General features: G+C 37.6%; 2 protein-coding genes across 4 annotated transcripts in view; one reads left to right on the top strand and one right to left on the bottom strand.

The window, feature by feature from the left end:
* The first annotated feature begins 63 nt into the window (after positions 1-63).
* On the top strand, positions 64-6,060 carry knstrn (kinetochore localized astrin (SPAG5) binding protein). The gene is made up of 8 exons (XM_079616461.1): positions 64-184; positions 482-577; positions 679-705; positions 825-924; positions 1,058-1,172; positions 1,264-1,325; positions 4,526-4,600; positions 4,920-6,060. The coding sequence occupies exons 2-8, from the start codon at positions 498-500 to the stop codon at positions 5,049-5,051; spliced, it is 591 nt and encodes a 196-aa protein (XP_079472587.1). The 5' UTR covers positions 64-184; positions 482-497; the 3' UTR covers positions 5,052-6,060.
* A 62-nt stretch (positions 6,061-6,122) lies between these two features.
* Positions 6,123-24,742, bottom strand: part of sdk1b (sidekick cell adhesion molecule 1b) — a gene marked incomplete at its 5' end in the record, with an annotated part of 213,756 nt that continues 195,136 nt past the window's right edge. For all 3 annotated transcript variants that reach the window (XM_079615867.1, XM_079615866.1, XM_079615868.1), the window contains 10 exons: positions 6,123-11,070; positions 11,699-11,828; positions 13,290-13,410; positions 13,547-13,684; positions 15,248-15,412; positions 15,608-15,733; positions 17,943-18,104; positions 18,223-18,360; positions 20,964-21,150; positions 22,795-22,910. In XM_079615867.1, the coding sequence (XP_079471993.1) occupies positions 10,801-11,070; positions 11,699-11,828; positions 13,290-13,410; positions 13,547-13,684; positions 15,248-15,412; positions 15,608-15,733; positions 17,943-18,104; positions 18,223-18,360; positions 20,964-21,150; positions 22,795-22,910 (1,553 nt within the window). In that variant the 3' untranslated portion in view covers positions 6,123-10,800. The remainder of the gene's footprint in view (positions 11,071-11,698; positions 11,829-13,289; positions 13,411-13,546; positions 13,685-15,247; positions 15,413-15,607; positions 15,734-17,942; positions 18,105-18,222; positions 18,361-20,963; positions 21,151-22,794; positions 22,911-24,742) is intronic.

Consider the following 24,742-nt stretch of genomic DNA (forward strand, 5'->3'; position numbering starts at 1 on the left):
TTTATTTTGTAAGAATCTTACAACACTATATATTTGTATACACATACACTTAGGTTTAGCGTTATAAATGAACCTCAGTCAAATCGGGTTTGTAAAGGAAGCGGAAGTGACGTAGTTTATTTTGAATATTTAGGGCGCTTTTAAAACCTTATTTGCAGATCGATATTAGCTAACGTTAAGTGTGGTAAGTTTATTACACATTCATACATAATTTAAAATCATTTTTTATGACTGTAGATTGCATGGCAAGAGATAGAAGCGAAGTGTGACATGTGCAAAATGCTGCATAGTAACGTTACATAGTTTCGAAAATAACGTTAGATTATTATTTTTAGAAAAAGCAAACATAATTTCTTGACAACATGGTGTTAGTGTAATTCAGGCAGTCGATGTTTTAGTGTAATTGTATGCATTTCATCGCCTCGATCAATATTCTTCTTAAATATTAAAAGCTGTAACGTTACATTCTCTGTTTGTCCAGAAAGCAGCATTCAGACATGAAGAGAGTTCAGATGAGAGACGCGGCGATTTCTGCACAGCCCAGAGCCGCACATGTCAAGACCGACACGAACAATAAGTGGGCATCTTTGTTCAAACGTTCAGCAAATATTTCCTTTACCTCAATACCTAGTTTCATTTTAAATGAAATTAAATCTAAATGTAATATTTTTTTTTCAGGAAGAGCCAGCACAGGACTCTGAAAGCGTAAGTATCATGGTGTGAAATTAATAGTCTGCCTATCAAATAAAAACGTAGTTGACTACTAGTAAGATAATACTGTCCAGTTTGTATAAAGGAAATGTATACTATTTTGATTTTCTTAGGCCAACCACAAGATATGGACAACAAAATGATATGAGGGAGCATAATCGAGCATTGACTACTACAAATGAAGACCTGCAGAGACAGCTTGAAGAAATGAAGGTGATTACACAGTGTTTTGCTCAAATGCATTAAAGACAAATGAATCAAAGAGTGCACAGTGTTATTTTAAAGTATTTGCTGAAGTCAGTCGAGTCAAATACATTTAATACTTAAAACAATCATGTTTCTGAAGGAAACGGTGACTGAACTGGAGCTGCGATGCACAGACCTCCAAGGAGAAAATAGAGAGATTCACAAACAGCTGCGAGACTGCCACGTTCTCCTCGTTGCAGAAAACCTTGACCCAGGTGATGATTTATTTTATTGCTCTGTTGGATTGACACATGAAGAAGAGCAGTCTGTTCTGTTGAGTTGTAATCTAAACCGCCTCAAATTCAGTTTCAGGGGAAAAGTTGGGTCAGACAGCACAACAGAAGGAAGAACAAAGACGAGAAGTTATGGTAACTCATTTTGATTTCTGTATTTGTATATATTTTTTATATTATATTAAATGCTATTTTTCAATTGCTAAATATTTATTTTGGTATCCTATATACAGTAGTCAACATTTGAAGTTAATTAACTTTTCATCAAAGTTATACATAAATTATAACAATGCTCAACACACGCACACATACAGGATAATGAATCTGAAACACTGGCCAATATAGCCTATTGTTGGAGGTTGTATGCATATAAATGCGTGGCCAATCTTCACTGATTTCACATTCCATCAGTAAGAGCCGAGTGTGAAGGTTAAATTGGCAGAGCAATAGCACAGCTGTACATAAAATATTTTAATCCACAAAACATATTGGGAGATCTATCAGAGTTCAAAAGACGATGAATTGTTGGTACGTGTTTCGCTGGCTCATCTGTGACCAGGACAGCAAGTCTTTGTGGTGTATCGAAAGCCACAGTATTCAGGGTTAATGTTGGCATACCACCACATAAGACGAACCAAATCCAACAGGAGTAACTGTCAATGCAAGAGGAAGCTGTCTGAAAGGGACGTCTAGGGGTACTAACCCAGATTGTATCTTAAAAACATAAAACCACAGCTGCCCAACTCACTGCAGAATTAAATGCGCACCTCGACTCTCCTGTTTGCACCAAAACTGTTCATCTGGAGCTTCACAGAGTCAATATTCATGGTCAGGCTGCTGCAGCCAAACCTTTGGTCACTCATGACAATGGCAAACTTCGGGTTTCAATGGTGCCAAGTTCTGCCAACAGTGCAAATCTTGTGAAACATATTGTTCTCTCTGATGAGTGCACCTTCACTGTCTTTCCCACATCTGTTGGGTGTTTTTTTGGAGGAGCAAGTCAGAAAACGTTTTCCTTCACCAGCATCACATAGTGACCTGGCCACTGTTCTGGAAGAGGAACGGCTCAAAAACAGTGAAAGGCATGTATCTGTCACTCCCAAGACCAAATGATGCTGTATTGGCCATAAAAGGATGGCCTAAACCAAAACTTGGTGTTGCAGTTTCATTGTCCAACCTGTGTGTGTGAGATTTTAAAAATAAAAGAATCTTATAAACCTTTTTCTTAGATTCTTTGCCTTTTGGCAACATGAGATCCTGATACATGGACTAATGGTCACTGCAGACACGTATAATAGGGATTGATTATATAATCAGCCATATTGTACAATAATCTGTTATGCTGTCACACCAGATTATTTGCTTCTTCTTTTTTTTGTTTGATTACTTTTCTGATGTAAAAGCAGACATGTAAGACTCCATTCCTGAATACAGATGAAGTCTAATTCTAGTCTATAGCAAGTTTTCCCTGGAGAATCAGTCCTGACAGTGCAAGGCTAGTGTTAAACCGGAGTCACAAGCCGCGTTTCCATTACCCTTCAAATTGCGCAAATTGAAATTGCGAATTGAAAATACGCTCAATGGAAACACGTCAATTTCGCAAAAACTCTCGTTTATCGCAAACAAGTTTTTACGCTCGCATGAGGAGGTTTTTCAGCCAATTCGAAAAAGGAATATTTCGCAAAACTGCAATGGAAACAGTTTTTGCGCATTTACAGTCACCTGACTTAGAAGACGCGGTGTGTTTGGGGTCCGTGTACGCAAATAATAATAATTATCATCATTATTATAACATTTACTAGGCTACATATTTAGATGACGCTTAATCCAAAAAAGGAACAAAGCAATTCGTCAAATGTCATTCATAATACGGGTTAGACAATAATAATACAGAGCTGAGATTATCACAAATAAACACAATATTTTGACGCATATCTAAGGGTATGTGTGGAGTGTGGAGCGCGCACTACATGGCACGGAGGCGCGGGCGTGAACACTTGCATTTTCCTATTAACAGTGAAACAACTTAATATAGCCTACTCTATAATTTCTGGTCATACAGAAAATAATAATACATTATTTGTAACTACTTTTATTTGTGTAAACAATAACAAGAAAATGTTGTGCTTTTGTAAAATAAAATAAAACAATCAGGCGCGTTTTCATGATCTCCGTGAACTGGAGCGCGAGAACTGAAACAAAATATATATGTAGGCTAAAGCTTGAAATGTCCACTTTAAAACGAACAAATTCGAATCGAAAGCTATACATTTTGTTCTGATTAGTAAATCCGTATGAAAGGTGCATTTCTCTCTAATGGTGCGTTCACACCGGACGCGAATAGCGCGTCAGGCGCGAGTGATTTCAATGTTAAGTCAATGCAAAGACGCGTTACGCGCGTAAAACGCGTGTAACGCGTCTTTGCATTGACTCAACATTGAAATCACTCGCGCCTGACGCGCTATTCGCGTCCGGTGTGAACGCACAGTAAAAGAGCATCTGCTTAACAGCGGAGATGGAGATGTTTTTAGCCGAGTTAGAAAACAATAGTTTAATAATATTAATGGCTCTTCTTATTCAGCACTGCGGGAAAATGTCAATTCCAGGTTCTAATTTGGCCTTAGAAAACCAGTAAAATCAACATGTTTTCCATATTAATTTGTGAATATTTTACATGTTTAATAAAGGGGGAAAAAGTCATTAAACAAACATCTGAAAATTCGTCGATATTTACTTTTTTGCGCAGCAGTTGGTGTAACCAGTTTAAATTAAAATTGTGGTGTTCAACTTTGCGTTTTAAAAAGACAACCGTTTATTTTTCGTTTTTCAATTACGGGTTTAAAAAGGAAAAAACGAATGGACACAAAAGTAGCCTACATGGATCGTTTGGAATAGGAGACAGAGTCAAACCTCAATCAAAACAAGGAGACAATCAAAACCTCAGCGCAGAAATGAGGGTGAAACACCCAGAAACTCCTTATATTTCGTTTGGAATATAAGGGTTTTTCCCTGCCATTAATGCTTGGATAACACGTACGTACGTCTCCTTCCATTAATAATAATAATAATAATGTCTAATGCGGTGGCTGTGAGATTATATAAACCAACGTCCGCTGCCGTGATTTTTAGAATGACTTTATCGCGAGAGAAAAAAGGACGTTTTAGTCGCATAACATCGGTTAATGGAAACGCCGTCATTTCGCAATAGTTTTGTATCGATATTTAGATAAAAGCGCAAAACATTTGCGCAAATCTGTAATGGAAACGCGGCTACAGACATTGGCCCTCAGTTAGTTAACAATTTTGTGTCCTTTTTTTTTTCTTTCTAATGACAGACGGTTTCTCAAAATCTCCTGACTGAGCTGAAGCTGTTCGGTGAGACTGCACAAGAGCATGCAGCAAATTTACTAGTGAGTATTAATTTTTTTTAATATTCAAAAATTCTAGGTTATTTATCCTGATTTGAATGTCCCACGGCACTGACCAGACATTAATACAAATGTTTCACTAAGACTGATTTATATGAGGATGAAATTACACACATTTTGCTCTGCTGGGCTAGAGGCTGTATAATTAATCATAACGCCAGGTCCACAGCCGATGAAATATTCATTTGAAATGTTCTAATCCTTCTAAATGTTATTGAGTGCACCTCTCCAAAACTGCTAGAATATGGCATGACCTAGAATGGGTTCAGTGAGGATATTGTCAATCTCGGTTTGCTTCCAGGAAGTGCAGAACACCATGAGGGACCTGACGGAAGTGCATGAAAAGCTCCAGCAGGAGAGGACATCGTTCACTTTGGATGTGGAGGAAATGGAGAGAGCTTTGGGAGAGGCAGAGAGACTCTTGATGGAATAAATGAGAGAAACTCTTTCATTGGCCATAAATATTGCAATGCCATATGGTGTTTTCTGAGATCTGTCAGTCTGAGAATGAGAACTGGCTGAAAAAAGCATTTGGATGAAAGTGTAACATATTGTTGCATTTAAATGAACATCCACCACTCGCCATTTCCAAAGTAAATTTGAAAAAAAAAAAAAAATGACCTGAATGCTTTCTGTGTTTGTCTGCTGACAAGTTGAGATATTTATATAAACTGTTTCCATGTACTCTAAATTGGCAAAGCACTTTTTGAATGATGCTGACTATGCTATTTTCATTTGCATTATCTGTGCAAATATGACCGGCTGTAAACTTGATTAGATGCTTTACAAAGTTTTGTACTGTTATTTTAAAGAGCAACGCCAGTTTTGATTAAAATCCCTTTACTTTTCAAGTATTGTCCCATATGATGTGGAAATTGGGTGTTTTTTTGTTTTGTTTTTTGTTTTCAGAGACAGTTACATTACTTGTGTATATATATTTATACATGTTTGCACACACACTTATCTAAATAAGGGGTTTGTATGACAACAAAGTTTGGGTATAGGAATATTATTAGGTATAGAAACCCTGCATTACATAAACATACAAAAATAAACGTGAAAACAGCAATGACATTATACATTCAATGTTTTCCAGGTTTGGAATATTTTTGTCCTGATCAATAGTTAGTGAAGGTCACTGGATGTGATGAAGTCAAGTGTTTCACGGCTATATATCAGTAGTGTTGTAATGTAGTGCTGAGCAAATATGGGCAGAACTCTTTACTGCCCTAATACTTCAAAAATCTTTTTAAAAGTATACATGTGAATTAAACGTGACACAAAGGCCTTTCTCATCACAGTATGCTATTTCCTCAATGACTCGTCTGTACCATTTGCTTCACAGGACAACTACAAACTGTTTATTTACTATTGTGTTCTAATATGTAACTATGTCACATTTGGTCTCATCTGACAGCTTATAAACTGAAATGAATGAACTTAATAGAGATATTAAAGTATCCTAATGTACAATCTAGGTACTACTGCTTAAACATAGCCTAGAAATCTAGACGCCCCTAGCGGCAGCAAAATGTATTTTGCAGCCAGGGCCAGTCTAGCAACTCTCAATACACATTCTAGCAGCAAAAACCCAGATTGGGTCAGGCCAATCACGTCGTGTATAGAGCATGCGGGGCGGGCTTAACATATGACGACAGAGTTGCGACGGCTGGCATAGGCACTTGTAAACAAAGAATGGCGGCAGCAGCTGTCGAACAGCAGTCTTTCAAATCGGCTTTGGCCGCGACTCTGGAGGACTTGGAGTTAAGTTTCTCTTTAAGAAAAGAGCAAAAAACGGCACTTAAATCATTTTTAAAAAAGGAAGATGTGTTCGGAGTTTTGCCGACTGGATACGGAATAAGTTTAATATACCAATTAGCTCCGCTGGTGGGAAAACGCACCACGTCACCTTCTTCGTTGCTCTGATTGGTTGTAGCGCTATCCTATTGCGTGCAGAGGGATTTTGAGAGACAGCCGTTTATCCCGCCTCTCAGAGTAAGCCTAGTCTATGGACAGTGTCCAGACTAAACATCTTGATGTAAGTCTGGCTGGCCAGGCTAGCTTAAACATGCATCGAGGAGAAAGTTACCGGTAATGTTCTTCTCCCCCTCTTGATCACCACCCATTTGCCTCATCTTTTGGTTTTCTATACAGTAAGTTGTTCCATTCTACTGTCTGTATATTTAAACATGTAACTTAATAAATAACTTTGCCTGCTTTAAAGAGTTTGAGAATATTTAATTGTATCACTGATGTTGAAAGCTAAAGTGATTATAACTTTTGTTATCTAAACGTTCAGGTTAAATCCTACGTTTTCAAGTGAGACAGCTCTCTCCATACTGCCATCTTATGTCCACTTGTTATACAAAAAGTCACTTCACTTTGAAACTGTAACGTGTTGATTCTTGCATTGCTATAGCAACCAATGCAAACATGCCAGAAAATGACACCCATCGCCTCAACCATACTGTCTATGGCCTCAACGCATTTCATTTGATCACCGAAAAACAGTTCAGACAGTGTTTTCTACTGATCAGATCTGAAAGACAAAAACTGCTGAACAGCATGAGAATGTTTTAATGGAGTGTGTTTGAGACAAGAAAGGAGAACATTTTCTGTAAAATGTGTATCTCATCCATTTAATCATATAATCAAAACAAGTGCACTACAATGATGAAGTCTCAATATCAGGGATACAGTGATACAGTGTTCTTACAGTAAGCCAAAAAACAAAACAAAAAACACGTTGGCCTGGTTTCACAAAAGGGGCTTAGATTAAGCCAGGATTAGGCCTTAGTTCAATTAGGACATTTAAATGTGCCTTAGATAAATAAAAACATTACTGATGTGCATCTTGAGACTAAACAATGGCACTGCCATATTTTAAGACATGTCAGTGCAAGTTGCTTTCGGTTAAAACAGCTCAGACATGCATTTTAGTCTGTGAAACCAGGGGTTGGACACTTAAGCCACACTTAAAAATGTATCAATGTCAATGCATTATATTCTTATAAATTCAGACAACTTTTTTTCAATGTCTAATGCAAAACCTTCACACATTATTAAGTGTCCAAATATGTTTGTGGCCCCTGCTCATCAGTGAATGTGTCATAAGAGTACAGGAGACGACATTTCTGCTGTCAGCATCATGAACACACAGCACGCTCTTTTTGGCATTTAGTCACCAATAAGTTATAAATAAAAAGACCTGCCAGGGGGATAATGGCAGTATGAACACAACATTACTCATGTCATTTGTTTAAAATAAATATGAGTCACATTTGTAGAGCATGTGTGGCTTAAATGTGGCCTACAGTATTTTGGGATTTTTCGTAGAATGCGAGTGGTACTTTCCAGTGTAAAATATAAAAGATCCAGAAATGACGATGACATATTACTATAATAATCAAAGTTTTGGAAGGGCAACATAACACTCTCAAAAGTAAAGAAAAAAGTATTAAGTCACAATGCACATACTTCAGATTTTGACCATTTCAAGACACAATTACTCACTTTAATTTTGAGTAATCCAGTTAAATGCATTGTGATGCCTTCAGGTGCATACTGAAAATGCATTGTGGGTAATACCGCTGTAGTAGGCATAACATCCCATTAACAACTTTTCAAAGCAATTCAAAGTGTTACCAACCTGCTTTGAAGTGCATATTATTCTCTCTGACTCATTCCGATCAATAACACCTTGCATAGCTCGATCTGTCTTTGGATGCAACATTAGGTATTTCCCATATCTGGATGTTCAACACAGCAATAAATCTGTCCTTGTCTTTTTCTCTGTTTTAAATTACAATAAATGCATAGAATAGAATTAGATTCTTCAGGCATTGAACCATACTCTACACAAGCCTGCGGATGTTTATGCAGTTACAATCTCTTCAAAGTGTTACTCCGCCATGACAGTTGCCCCTCGGTCCGAAATCGCATACTCTCGAGTAGGTACTTATTTTGAATAAGTAATTACTTCACGAACGCTAAAAAAAGCGTATGAATGTGTGAAGTATGAATGTAACCCGGACATACTATTGTACATCTGCCATGTTGTCATTATCATGTGACCTTACAGCGTCAGTTATGTCGCTTCAATGACATTCACAAATCCTCTCCTGTGGCCTCATGGGATAGAATTTTGTATGAAGTAATATGTCTTTTGCCTACTCTTTTAAGTACTGTGAATTCTGACATACTTCTTTTGACACATACAGTTTTTCGCCTACTATATAGTAGGGAAGTATGCGATTGTGTCTGAAATCAAATACTTCCCTACCTTATAGCACAGTACGGCAAAAGAGTAGTATGTCCGAATAAATCGTATTTGGAAAACAGTAGACGAAAAGTCCCTGGATGACCTACTACTTCTGCTGAGATTTTGAAGTGTGCCTCCAATGGACACTTTACTATTTGTGAATAGAGGATTTGTGAATGGAAGTGAAGCGACACAACTGACTTTGGAAGGTCACGTGACAGTAACAACATGGCGGATGTAGTACGTCTGAAATTTCATTTATTCTACCCATAGTATGGTCACAAAGTAAATTCAAATGTAGTACCTACTCACAGCGATACTTTACAAAACTGTGTTCTGAACGCAACGTGTGAAATCGATACTGCATAACTGGAAACATGTTCATATACTTGCGTAGAGTACGTTTCAAGCCATATGTTGCGTTCAAGTCATGTCAGAACGATCACACTTATGAGTCTCACATGAATGCCACCTTGAAGTCGAAAATACAAATGGGAAACTCAACGTTCAAAATCATAATTATAATACAATTTAAAATCATAATTGACTTTTTATCTCATAATTTTGATGTTGACCTTTTGATGTCATAATGACTTGGTGTCAAGACTTTGTATCTCTATTTTGACTTTCATGTTATAATTGTTTTCAACTCATAATTCTGACAGTCACCTTTTAATCTCATTATTTTGACTTTATCTCATAATTATTACTGACATAGTTTTGACTTTTTGATCCCATAGTTTCGACTTTATAAGTCATATATTGACTTGAACACATGGCATAGTTATGATTTCCAAACTCCTAAGTATGGTCTTAGCAGGACTTGAATGCATCATAATCTCACAATAACCTTTTGGTTACCAGCCTAGATCTTTAACCATCGATGTACTCCAACCAACGAAACCTCTACACACCCGTTTACCATCACGTGTAGGCTACCGTATTCCATTTAGCTCTGATGCTCTTTCATACTGCAATAAATATTTGTTCAACATTAAATGAGATGAGCAATCTGTGTATATTTGGATTAGAAGGACGAATTCCCACATTTCTTATCCTCTCTCTGGGTGACTGGATTGTACATACACTGCAAGCCAGTCAAACAAACAGTGTGGATTGTGACTTGCTGTAATGATCCGCTGTGGGTATCACTAAAGAACTACATCAACTTGGCACAAATCTACTCTACAGTAAAAACATTTTGTTTTTGTACAAAATTGATCCTAAAAATATACACACATACAGCATATTTTACATACAATATTGCTAACCTAAGAAAACGGTCCGCTGTGAGCACACATTTTCTTTCTTTTCCCGCTTTTGGTTTAAGAGAGAGCAATACGTGTGCAAAGGCAGTGTTTTCAGTGCTGCTTTTTGTCCAGAATGAAGCCGCCCGTCCCAGACACGAGAATAAACCACACACAAAACACGTTTTTGTTCCAGTCTGCCACTCACTGTACAAGTTTCCGGTGATGTTTCAACTTCAGTTCGAGTTTTGGAGATCAGAGCGGGATTCAGTGAATCACTCAAGCGTGTGTTTGCCCACACGTTACGACTAATCCCGGAAGGTTGCTATGGAACGGGAATTCATAACAAAGGAATTCCCTTCATCCGTTTTTGAGGGTCTTTGAGTCTTTAAAATTAATACCACCTCTTGCTGAAGAGTCTCACAGTGCAAAGTCTCCGCTTCTTCTGGGTCATGGTTAATCTGCGAAAATCCACCCGAAAATCATTAACACGTTAACAATAAGATACTTCAATACCCCCCTCCCTTCCTTGAAGAGAGGAGGCCTAAAATACACGCTTCGGGGGAAATGAGAGACTTTTGTGAAAAAGCATTCTTTGTCGTTACTCCGACAGTTTTGATTCGTCCCGTACTTTCCGTCATCGGCTCCCCCGTTTGTATCAAGTCAACGGTTCGTTAGACAAACGAGGAGAAGCCGGTAACTGGAGTGCGTGTTCCTGGCGCGGGCTGCCCTGTGGGGGTGTAGACGCCCCCTACGCTGTGCTGGGTCACCACAGTCTGATAATACCCCCCCTCTGCATCCGTCATGGCACATTCCTCGTACCCTCCTCCGGTCTTCACGCTTTTGGGCTGCCGCTTCCACGAGTTGAAATAGGTGGGGTCGCTCATGTAGTGATTCACAAACGAGTGCTTGGGCTGCTCATCTTCGTAGTCGCTGTCACTCACCTTTACATGAGGGGGGACGGGACGGCACGGGTCCAAACCAGAGAGAAAAAGAGCAGACAGTAAAGTTACAGCATGACCGTAATTGAGTTTAAAGATGTACAAAGTAAGTTTTTGTTTATCTGACTGACACGATGGTGGTCTTGGGCTTATAGTGACACTTACTGGCATGGATGAAGCTTAACCTAATGTTGTTTTAAGTTACAGATGCCACTGTAGCAATACAATGTAGTCCCGCACATGACATAAGAGGAACATTTTTATTTTTATTAAAGGGACAGTTCACCCAAAAATTAAAATTCTGTCATTTTCTCACCCTCAAGTTGTTCCAAACCTGTATGAATTTCTTCTGCTGAACACAAAGGAATATATTTTGGAGAATGTCGGTTACCAAACAGTTGATGGTCACCATTGACTTCCATAGTATGGTAAAATAAAATAAAAAATACTATGAAAGTCATTAGGGACCATCAACTGTTCTTTAAAATATCTTCTTTTGTGTTCAGCAGAAGAAAGACATTCATACAGGTTTGGAACAACTTGATGATACTGATAATTAAATCAAAAGATGTCTGTAAAACTCCATCATACCCCCATGGCAGTGTTTCTGTGTGTGTTGTCATGTGTTTACCTCTGACTCCGACAGCTCAGTGGGTTTCTCTGTGAGGGTGGTGCTCTCTGTTAAAACAGCCCCATTGTAGTTGTTGCAGATGTCTTCGTCAGAATAGTGGAGCCCACCTGGACTGGGCCGTGGAGGAGACCTGTGGACCAAACACCGCAGTTAAAGATAATTTTTTTTTATTATTTTAGTGTGTGTTATTGCTTTTTGAGCATGAGAAAGGTCTGCGAAGTTACAAAGCATAAAGTCCACTCCAAAGAGAGTTACTCTTTATATCAGTGCGCACTGTTTCTTAACTTCCTGAAACGCCTCCATTGTACTCTTTAGTTTTCTTCCGGGGACGAACACGTCACAATATCCCTAATATTAATCATTTCCGCCAAATCATATGCAAAAAATGTAATTAAAGGGCCTGGGGTGCGTTTCCCGAAAGCATCGTTAGCCACCTATGGTCGCAAGTTCCGTCGTTATCAGCATAGTTCAACAATTTGGTGTTTCCCGAAACCACGACAGCTCTCGAGCTGTGGTTAGAAGCATAGTTTCTAGTTTACATGAGATGTAGACTGACTAAATCCGTATCTTTAGCAAAATAAGCAAGCTGACATTCAGTACAACCCGTGTTATTTATTTAGAATACATACAAATGTAATTTACATCTTTTAGCTTGTCAAGAGATTTAAAGCACCGTTTTTGAAGACTGCACATGTGCGAACGTGCTCTACTATGTAAGAACGAGCCAAATATTGAGTCTGGTAATAAAGCAAAATAACTGAGAAAAATTAGAAATAGTCTTCAGATGCCACGTCTGTAACTTATATGACAAAATCTAGCGTTGATTCGATCTCAAACAGATTAATTAAAATAAGTTATTAGTCCACCACGTGCGAGACGTCATAAACCAATGTAGTTGAGCGATACTTTGCGACATACGGTTTCTGGAAACAGTCGTGACTAGCTAGTTGATTTCTCCAACGATGCATCATACTATGGTAGTTAAGCAGCGAGCTATATAGTTGTACGGGAAACGCACCCCTGGTTGAGTTGCGTTAGTAGTGTGTTAAAACTCGTGGTTATGATAAGGGCCGTGACATTTCCAAAACACGCTCAAATCAGTTGACCAATCACAACACACTGGTCCAGCCGACCAATCAGAGCACATTGAGCTTTACGAAAGGAGGGGCTTCATAGAGACAGAAACTACTGTAAACAGAGCGTTACTGACAGACTGGGAAGAGAGGTGCTTGCACAATGAAAAATATGTTAAAAATAACGTGTTTTTTGAACAGCTATAATAGACCCCAAAAACAAAATCAAGACTCCTGTAATATGGACACTTTAACATTAAATGATCAGTTTTTGCTACTAAACACTGAATTTAATCTGAAAAACTGGCTATTTAAAGAAGAAATGAGGTGATAAATAAATTTTTAAAGTAGATTTCATGACTTTTCTCAGCGCTAACTCCTCCTCGGAACCACTTAAGAGCAACTAGCGTCAAAGTGATTTTTAGTCGACGCATGGTGTCAATTTCCATTTACTACTGTAATAGTAGCCTTTATATTACCATAATTTGACATATTATAAACAGCAGATGAAACCACACCTTGATCCATTCTTCTTTAAGAAAGAGCTCTTCACGTTCAAATGTCTGCTGTTCAGCTCTAGGGCCGTGAAGCCGCCATTGTCAAGGGTTACAGACTCTTCTACCGTAGTGATGTGCTTTCCTGTGGGAAGAATCACATCCAAGTAATGCCAACAAACACTGGGATGTGTTGACTGATTAACAATATTAACAATGTTTCCCCCAAAAGTTACGGTTTATAATAATCATAACAATGGTGTTATTTGTACAAGTCTCACCTGTTCCACAGCTCCTGTACCTCTTGTTCTGTCCGAGCAGGAGCAAACCAAACACAACCATCAGAATGAGAATGAGACTGATCAACGCCATGACGATCAGGAACCACCACTCCTCATAGAAAGGCGTTTCAGACAGAGCTACAACAACAGACAATAATACTGCATTATTGGTCATTTATTGTTGACATTACATATGAGAGAATACAAGATATATTTACAGCAGTGGCTAAAAGTGATGTCCGGAGGGAACATTTGAACAATATTTGTTTTTAATGACACTTCAGGTTCTATTTATCAATCAAAATGTGAGGAGTATGTTAAATCAGGAAGAAGAATACACTAAACCTGGTTAAGGTATTAAAATGATAAAACTATTTGTCAAGAAAGGCAAACTCCAGCATATATTTAAATATGGGTTTATTGTGTTATGCAAAAAAGGCATAGAAAAACAAAAAGCCCACGGGAAATAAAGCATACACTGACTACAATGTAATCAGTTATTAATATTTGGTTGGTTCTCCCTTGTTTTTGATTTCAGCAGCCATTCCTCTGGGCACTGACTCACTAAACTTTTTTTCTTTCCAATCCTCCTTTAGTTCTTCCCAAAGTTGAGCTTCATTGGAAGACCTGCATGACTTTTCACAGTTGCATCTGGCTATTTTCACTGAAACTCACAAAATAATATCTAATAATATAGCTAACACTAGTGATTCATTGAATTATAGGCTGGGAATGATGAGTGCAAGGTATGACCACTTGGTCAAAAAACTACGTCGTGATACATGACAAATGATACAATTGAAACGTTGAATGCGTACATTAGTTTTACACTCGAGGCACAATTTCACAATATGCATAGAAAATATTTAATAAAAAGTTTGAAAAAAGTGTGAAGAAGCCAATTTTCCTGGGTCAGACATGACTTTTGGCCACTACTGTTTAATGTTTTTTTCAGCAAGGATGCATTAAATTAATAAAAAGTGACAGTTACGACATTTATAATGTTAAAATAAAGATATGCATTTTAAATAAATGTTTTTTTTTTTTATATATCTTTCTATTAACCAAATAATTCTAAAAAACAACAACACATGTATCATGGTTTCCACAAAATATTAAGCAAAACAACTTATGATAATAATACGCAAATCAGCATATTAGAATGATTTCTGAAGCATCATGTGACACTGAAGACCGGACTAATGATACTGAAATGTAGCTTTATCATCGCAGGAATAAATTACATTTTAAAATATATAAAAATAGAAAGTTTAATATTTAATCAGTCTAAAACATTAAATGTAATAATATTTCACAATATCACTGTTTTTACTGTCCTTTTCAGCCTTGTTCCTTTACTTATGGATGTGAATGTGCAGTGTGACACTAGATGGCAGCAGAGGCCACAAAGTGTGTATACAGTGCTCTACAGTTCAAACATCCTCACTGAAATAGACGCTTTACACTGAAATGGTTTACTAATGTCCATACTAATACTTTAAACTGTAAAATTACCTTTAAAATGAACTGATAAAGTATGCACTATAGTTTGCAATTTATTTTAGTCAGGGTAAATGCCATATCAAATTTGATGTAAACAAAAACAAAGCTGTGGGACAGATGTACAGTCTGTTCAATGGGTTGTCATTCGCAAGAATTGTTCAGTAAACTGCAGTGGTGTGATATAATGAGGATGATTACCAGACATAGCGGTGGAAGGCTGACTGGGGTCGCCGTAGCCCAAGCGATTGACCGCGATGACACGGAATTCATAGGCCACACCTGAACGTAGGCGGTCCAGACTGACGGTGTACGAGAAGCTTCCAGGTGGGAGATGCTTGACAAATGTATCCCATAATCCTTCATCTGAAAAGGCAAGATTTCAAAAGCGGGAGGGAGAGTAAGGAGAAGAGAGATAGAAGAGGTGGAAGTGAGAAGAGGAAGGTTAATTGAGAATGAGCCCGGTTTTACAAGACCATGCAGCGCATGAGACGAAGAACTGATAATGAAAAGTCAAGGGTGGATCTGAAGTAAGAAGATGGACAATGAATTGCTGCTTACCTGATGGACGAGCCTCAATGACATATCCCGTGACGGGTCCCGCCCCTTCTACACCCTCTGACCAATGAAGCGTCAAAGCTGATGCGGACTTTGTGACTGAGGTCTGCAAGGGCGAACCAGGGGAGCCTATACAATACAAGGTATTTCATTCCTATCTGAACGATCAATAACAGCACACAAAGATCCTAATGGATCCGGTCATTTTGATCAATCAGAACAGTTCAAACTGACATATAGGCTTCAAATATCAGGCCGACGGAATGAAAAGGATGGAAAAAAAATAAACATATTCTCTGCAGCTTACAACTAAGGATTGTAAAACAGGCAGCTCTGCCATTCTGAAGTGGTTTAGATTGCATAAAGGTCACATTGAAGCTGTAGGGATACATCTTCATCAAAACATGCTCTTTATTGGTTGCTGTGACCTGACAACACATTCAGTATACTGTTATCACACTTCATTTCCCACAAATCCTTTCACCTTTAAAATAAACTAGCTGATGTCATGATTCAATTTACTCGTTCCCTGTTACACTGACACAGAATGTCTCTATGTGTGTGTGTTTAGCAATGAGCAATCACCAACCCAAAATAGTAACATCGCTAGGGGAAAAAAACACTATGGTATTACCATAGTATTTGTACATAGTTCTAGACCTGTACCATGGTATTTTTTACTTGTCAACTCAATCCTTAGTATTTTCCATTTTTTAAGAATGGTAGTTTAGAATAGTAAGTCATCAATACTATGAAATAACACAAATGGAAGTATGGGCATTTTGTAGTGATTATTGTGGGAAAACAGTTTATAGAAATATAAACTATAATAGCAGCACTGATACTGTTTACATCTGGCCACTTCATGCGTTTTCTGTGATCCGATCGTGAAAAGGCCAGGTGTAAATGCCCTCCGAAACGCATTCAAGACGGATTTGAATCCGATTGCTCAAACCACTTTAGGAAGAGGTCTGGGCGAATTCCAGACGAAACTGGACAAGTGTAAATGCATCTGGTTGTTGAAACCACATATGTAAATTTTATTCCTCCCAAAAATGCTAAAAAAGAAACGTGTGAGAGCATGTTGTAGGATATATGTTATAACATGCTCTCACACGTTTATTTACCAGGGCTGTTGCCGCTCTCTCTTATTGCGGTCTTTGATTTTGAAATTTTAGCGTATGATCAATAAAATGCAGCTCATATCTCTGTCGCTTTCGGTGACGTGGTGCACTCCATTAAATCAGCATATAGCGCGGGAATTGAAAATCGGATTTATATCCGTTTGGCGTAAACACATTTATGTGACCAGGAATCGTTTAGATAAATCAGATAGCTATCCGACCTGAGAAAACGCATGAAGTGGCCAGGTGTAAACAGACCCTAAAACAACAACAACAACAACAATACGTTTGGTGGAATAAAAGTCTAAATTAATACGCTTTTAGTTATACGTATATCGGAAACTTGCTGGCTGCATTTGCTGTGCTATCTGGTCCTACTAATACATTCAAATAAATACATTTGTGTTTGTAAAGAAATTTATAAATTGAAAATATCTGTTTTATACTGGAAACTTGTTGGCTGGATTTGTTTGCTATCTGACCCTACACATCCAACTAACTAAAAAAGAAAAGAAAGAAAGAAAGAAAGAAAGAAAGAAAGAAAGAAAGAAAGAAACTCATAAATAGAAATAGAAAATCAACTGAATTCATCTACAAAACTACTTTAAGGCCCTTAAGTTGATCAGAAACATACATTCACTCAGGTAGTGTATCTTGGAGTACCACGTCAATACTATGGTATATAAATGAATCATTCCGTACCATGGGATACATGCAAGCACAACAGTATTTTTATTTATTTGCTCAAAATTCTGGCCATTTACATAAGTGCTGACACTCCATCATAATCCATACTGACCAATCAGAGTCCACCGCTACATGAATCAGCTTCATCTCATTCTAAACTGAAAGCTGACTGTGTGAGGCTCAACATCCCAGCACAATGAAGACGCCGTCATGAGAATGTTCAAGTGCTCAAAGGCTACGTAAAATCACATTCTTATTACAGAGCGCTAATCAAACCATGACGTTCACACAGCCTTATTTTAATTTCCATCTCCAACTCATTTGAAGAATTAAAATAATGAAATGCCATCTCTCTAGTGGGTCCCAGGGTTTAGAAAGGTGTTTTTTTAGAAAAGCACTAGTTAAATGCAGTCATTTCGTATTCAACAATTAATTCAATCCAAAGAAAGCCTCCAGCTCTTGTGTCTGTAACTGCAGGGGATGTTGCTTGATTTATTATGAGTTATTACATTCACGTTTACTCATACCTTCCACTGGTCCTGCAGTGATATTGGCTTCCAGTTCGGGTCCGTAAGCAATGGTTTTGGCCTGGACCTTGAAGCGATAGGTCACGGCCCTCTTCAGGTCACGAACTTTCAGCCAGCGCTGCCAATTCCCCTTGATCTCCACTGTAACTGTCTTACTGACACCTGCCAAATGAAGATGGGTATTTATGAATATTGTCTAATATATATATATATATATCTCTACTTAAGACTTTTTATTATTACGATTTGAATAATGTTTCTGTGTCTCCATCCTGCTCACCATGAACTGGTGCGGTGGGCTCATAGACCACTCTGTATCCTTCCACCACTCCGTTGGGCTGCAGAGGAACTCCCCATGACACATTCACTGAGCTTCCCGTCACCTCCGAAAACACCACACGACTGGGTGCTCCAGGAGCTTGAGAGAAAGAAGCCACATCTCAAAAACATACCTGTATACACTTCTGCTAAATAAACCGATTTCCATAAAAACAACAACAAATGATATACAAATAACACAAATACACTACTGTTAAAGTGTCTGTTCAAACATCCGTTCCACAAAAATATCAGCATATTGGAATGATTCTCTGATGGATCATGTGACCATGAAGACTGGAGTAATGATGCTGAAAATGTAGCCTTGCCATCAATAGGAAAAAAATACATTTTGAAATGTATTCAAAATAGAACAGTTATTTTGTTATTGTCATAATATTTCACAATGTTACTGTTTTTACTGCATTTTTTTAATCAAATAAATGCAGCCCTGGTGAGCATAAGACATTCTTCAAAACCATTAAAAAACTCACCCATTTGAATTATTAGTCATGTATTTTTTATTTAATTATTATTATATGTATGTATTTATTTATTTTTCCTACAATGATATTATGTTAATTTGTAAACATGTACATTATCGTATTTACCTATTTTTATGAATTTATTATTATCATTACTATTATTGTTATATTCATATTTGTATGTATGTTTAATTATTTAGGCGGAAAGAGACAAAACGTTATAACATTAACTGTGTGAAGCTGTATGTTAATGTTTTGGAAAAGTTTCTAAATAAATAAATATGTACTATATATATATATATATATATATATATATATATATATATATATATATATATATATAGTACATATACAAACTATATATATATATATTCTAAAGATTAAAGTGCACAACAAATAAAGTTATAGTGTTACTGCCAAAACGAATTGGAGCAATTCCAGTCTCATTTCCTGTTGCATACCCACGCAACAATGTAACAAATTTGCATAATGCCCGCCTATTATCTTCATTGGCTGCCCGCGAACAACATCTACTCTGACCCTCAAACACTGTAGCTGTTGCTGCGGCCTGGACGAGTTTGGTTTGTGTTGTGGACATTAGTGATGCGCGGGTCGGCTTTTTTTCCAACCCGCGGGTCCGCGTTTATGAAATTATTTGGCCCGCCCCAGCCCGCCCCGCACCACTGTATCTATTTTTACAACCCGCCCCGCACCGCACCCGCGATCATAAAATAGACATGCGTTGTAATGGAAATGAAAACAGCCTTTATTACAGCCTGAAAGTGCAGAAACATCGCCATGTTAACTGACAACAACAGACGATTATGAATATGAATGAAATGAACCATAAATCAGGTCATGTGATAAACATTTTAAACATTTACAAAGCACTTCACGTAGCCGAAACTGCTGTTGTCTCCTGCTGCAACTATTTCTGAGAACCGGACCCAAACATTAGATTTAGCAGCCTGACCTTCTTTTCTTTTAATGATGTAAATTCCCGACCTCAATATCTCCCTCACCTCGTCTTCCATCTCCACTTTTATTTCTCCTTATTTTGTAGCTGGCGGTGCGAGCTGTTTGGCGCGCCGCTTTCGTGACATCACGTGACGCCTCGCCTGGGCACATCACGCAATATACGTTGCTGCGATCTTCATATTGTAAACCTATCAAATAACCTAATAGAATATGAAAATATGTATTCCCAAATATTTCATATAGGCTGACATTTTTTTATTTTGTTTTTAATGACCCGCCCCAACCCGCCCCGCAAATAAAGTGACAATTTCTTTACCCGCCCCAACCCGACCCGCGGGTAACCCGCGGGGTCCGCGGGTTATGAGACGACCCGCGCATCACTAGTGGACATGTCCAGAAGATTCTGTTTTCTGCGCTACGAATCCGCTTTGCATGCATTTCAAAAGGATGAGAACGACGCCATCATTACTGTTCGTATTACTGTGTATCAAGTGCAAGTTCAGATATGGTAGTGTGTGTTTTGTTTCCAACACACGCTGTAAGTGGTAGACCAATCACAACAGACTGGGCTGTCTGACCAATCAGAGCAGATTAGGCTCATAGAAAGGAGTGGTTTAGAGAGACTGAATCTTTAAACTAATCGTCTCAGACACTTTGAAAAAAAGAGGTGATGTGCAATATATATTATGAGAAAATGTAAGTGATTTTTTACTTTTGATGCATATAAATCTATTGTAGGAGACCTCCAAAACAAAATTAGGAACCTTTAAAATAGTATAATAGGGGCGCTTTAAGTGTTTGTACAAAAATATGATTGTACGTTTCTGCTTTTAAACCACAATGTCTTGCTCTTTAGACTTTCCTATGTAAGTGCATTAGAGTAAACATGATTTTTTGCTTAAATTGTTTTCAGTAATAATCAATGCCTCCAATGCTGTCTAGAGTCAATAGAACTTGAGCCCAGAACATTACTTTAATAAAACTGTCACAGTATGCCTGTATATGTTCAACCTGCATTACAGAAAATGGTAATCAAAGGTTCAATCACACTTGTTTTCATTTGCCAGATTTTGCTTCAAGACTCTTAAATAGGGTTATAGAAACAAGAGCCACATTTACTATCTTAACGGAAGCAGTAATACCAGAGGAATGACATGTCTGACAATGTTTTGGACGTCTCGGTTGGTTGTCTGGCGCGCATGCATCCGGATGAGCGTAACGGGATCTCAGCGGGACTCACCAGCCTGCAGGGTGCGTCCTTTACGGGCTGCACTGAGTGGCCCGTCACCCGCCGTGTTAAATGCAGACAGTTGCACATGGTACGTGGTGTAGGATGTCAGGTTCTTCAGGTGCACGGATGTATCTGGAACAAACAAAACTAGCTCCTTCTCAGTCTCATTCTGCCTGTCCTTTTCCCAGTAATGGATCTGTGGGAAGAAAGGAATGACATACAAACTTAAAGGAATATTCACCCGAAAATGAAAACCGTATATTATGAAGACTGTACTTGTCGCTCCTTTCCATGCATTTACAATGAATGGAGACTGGAGATTTATAACTTCATGTCAAGTCATCATCATTTATATAGCGCTTTGAACAATGTAGATTGTTTCAAAGCGGCCTTACAGTGATAAACGGATAATTTAAGGTAACAGAGATTGTTTTGGCTTTATAGCGGTTCTTGAATAAAGATATTTTCCAGTTAAAGTTAGTTTTGATTGATTCACTTCCGTCGCAACGATCATAAAAGTCATTAAAGAATTATCTTAATGATGGCGTTTGTATTACTCAGCAGGTGAGTAAGATATTTTACTGAACAGATACATATATAGCCATATATAGCTAACAGAGTTCATTGTAAAGCATTATCTATTGTGAAGTGTCATTTTCTGCACAGTAACGCAGAGCCGAAGCACAACCAAAACAACGTTCTTCTGCAAAATGCATAAAGTTCTGTTTTCTAACTGCTACAGGGCCAAAAGTTACATAGTGCACCTTTAAAAAAAATCTAACGGACCCCAAATTACGGAAGAGTATATTCTTACATTTATGATATTTTTTATAATATATGTGGTGTTTTGGAAGCTCAATGCTACATTCATCATTCATTGAGCAACTAAGTACACTTTTAAGAATGCCTCCTTTTGTGTCCCAAGGTAAAAAGAAAGTCATACGGATTTTGAATGAAATTAAGGCAATACGGAAGTGTATATTCTTACATTTATGATATTTTTTATAATATATGTGCTGTTCTGGAAGCCTAAATGCTACATTCATCATTCATCGAGCAACTAAGTACATTTGTAAGAATGCCTCCTTTTGTGTTCCAAGGTAAAAAGAAAGTCATACGGATTTTGAATGATATGAGGGCAAGAAAATGATGACAAATGTTTCCTTTTTGGGTGAACCCCGATTCTTTAAATACACAAACACACCGAAACGAGAATGAAATAAGAAATGAGAATTGATACTTTGTGTGTTTGTGGACAGAACAGAAGGATTCATAACCAATTCCTGTTCAAATGTCTATGAGAGACAGATGTACAGATGGCGTGAATAGGAAAACAACGGTGGAAGCTAATGCGATGAAATCAACAGATGACAGTGAGATAAGGGAAGACAGACTGCAGATGAACGACAGTTTATTTATGCCGGTAAACAGATGGACTGCCTGACTGATTTTGGAAATACTTTTCATAAAAGCCAGGTCTCACAACTGACTAAACAATTGTGCATTATGTATTCATGCATTGAAAATTTTGGCAAATAGTGTACAATGTGGCAAACACATAATGTGCATGGGAATTATAGGTCATTTCTAGGGGTGAAAATATGCATTTGACAATTAAAAACATTGAATATAATAATAACCAATTATACTTAATAATACCCAATGTCTTATGGGTCGTTCACAGGATGGATTCTTGTCAATGTCCCCAGTATTTATACATTTTTGTTCTATGTAAAAATATCATAATAATCATCTTGTGCCTTATTTTAAAATAATTATGAATCATATGAATAATATTTTGTGCATGCATGTAAGTAAAAAAAAAAAAAGTTATCGTCACCTTGTATCCCAGAATATTTCCATTTTGTGTCTCGACGGGTGGAGGCTGCCACGCTACGTCCAGCTGACTGGAGGACACGGATGTCACCTGAATATTCTGAGGAGCCACTGAAGGAGCTGTGAACACATGCACACAATTATTACTTTGAATTGAGCAACAAACAAATCAAACGTGCATGTGTCTAGACTTCCACAGTTGGACAACCATTTACTTCATAGACTATCCGTCTCATTAAAAGGCCAAATGTCAGATGACATTTCTCTGTGGCATAATGGACAGTGACTAAACTGAAAGGAAACAGAGGTTTAGTGATTTATTGACACACTAAAATGTGTAAAATGTAATGTCTCTGTAAACAGGCCAGCTGTCGCGTTTTGTTTCCTGAAAAATAATGAAGCAGCACAACTGTTTTCAACATTGATCATAATAAGAAATGTTTCGTGAGAACCAAATCAGCATATTAGAATGATTTCTGAAGAATCATGTGACACTGAAGACTGGAGTAATGGCTGGAGGAATATTTACATTTACAGTTATTTCAAATAATGTTTCATAACATAACAGTTTTTACTGTATTCAAATAAATGCAGCCTTGGTGAGCATGGATACTATTATATATATAATATTTTTATTATTGTATTATATATATATATATACAATACATATTATTTTTTAAAATTTTTGCATAAATATTTATTTTTATAATAATGTATAAAACTTAATATATACCGGTATATATATATTAAGTTTTATACATTATTATAAAAATAAATATATATACAAAAATAATAAAAATAATATATGTATTGTATTATTATTGTATTGTTTATATATATATATATATATTTTTTTTTTTATATGCAATTTCATTGTATAAGCACACTCCTTCCCCAGTCCATACAGACATACTGTATATTTCACAGATCTGTTGTTAAAGCTGCAGTCCGGCACTTTTTTGGGTTTAAAAATATCAAAAAAGACATTTTTGAAAAAAAACTTAACCAGCCAGTGTTCAAAACGATCTGCTTGCCTTGCCTCGATTCAAAACGGTAAGCTTGTAATAATGATTTTAATTCCAGTGGTACTGGTGGATTTCCGCGGGAATTTCGAGCATGTCTTTGCGTCATTACGTCACTTCTGTACACATAGAGAAGGAGTCCCCGGCTAGCGTGTGTGGATGATGGAGGTGGAGATTTAGCTTAGCACTTGGTATGGCGGATCCCGAAAGTTTAAAGCGACAATCACCAGTGACAACTGGAGATTCACCAGTTGTAAAACCCAAAGACTTCGGACTTCAGATTGGCTACAGAAAAAATATATTTTTCACGTTTTGACGTGATATAAGCAATCGTTAGATTTAATCAGCATGATATAGCTACTGCAATGCTTCCCCCCACCCCCCGAATTTGGTCAGAACAAAAGTGAATGTTACTTACTTGTTCAGATGACATTTTCCGATGAAAATTCTAATGTTGACACTTTCAAAAAGTATACTCTGAGATTGCTGATGACAGTAGCGACGCGGCAGCCTCAATACATTGTGTTCATCCGCGCAGTTTCATGCCGATTTACTACCCACGCACAGTTAATAACTGCAATTGCAGATTTCTAACAGAGATGGCGACAAAGAGGAAAAACGACGGACTGCAGCTTTAAGTTGGGCTTGGTGTCATAGTCTGTGTGTGACTTTGAGCTGTATGTGTCGAATTCCCATTCCAGCTCATTCTACACTCCTATAGAGAGAGATATGCAATTAAGATGGTCTTGTTGTCTTTGTGTGTTAAAGTCAGGCCAGAGGGACGATGTATTTAATGATGTGCCATCCCTCTCATTCGCATTTTTCAGAGAGGTCAGATGTGCACGCTAATCTGATTTGTGCACATGGCTCATTTTTTAAATTAGCTTGGGTAATGGGCTTTCATAATGCTCTACATAGATGAGTTTACAG

Source organism: Phoxinus phoxinus, assembly GCF_949152265.1.
Source record: "Phoxinus phoxinus genome assembly, chromosome: 6".
Taxonomy (NCBI): Eukaryota; Metazoa; Chordata; class Actinopteri; order Cypriniformes; family Leuciscidae; genus Phoxinus; species Phoxinus phoxinus.

Bases quoted from the DNA above. Each gene is read 5' to 3' on its own strand.
- knstrn (XM_079616461.1), top strand. From the start codon at position 498: ATGAAGAGAGTTCAGATGAGAGACGCGGCGATTTCTGCACAGCCCAGA. The intron at 925-1,057 runs GTGATTACACAG...ATGTTTCTGAAG, and splicing joins GACAGCTTGAAGAAATGAAG to GAAACGGTGACTGAACTGGA. The intron at 1,326-4,525 runs GTAACTCATTTT...TTCTAATGACAG, and splicing joins AACAAAGACGAGAAGTTATG to ACGGTTTCTCAAAATCTCCT.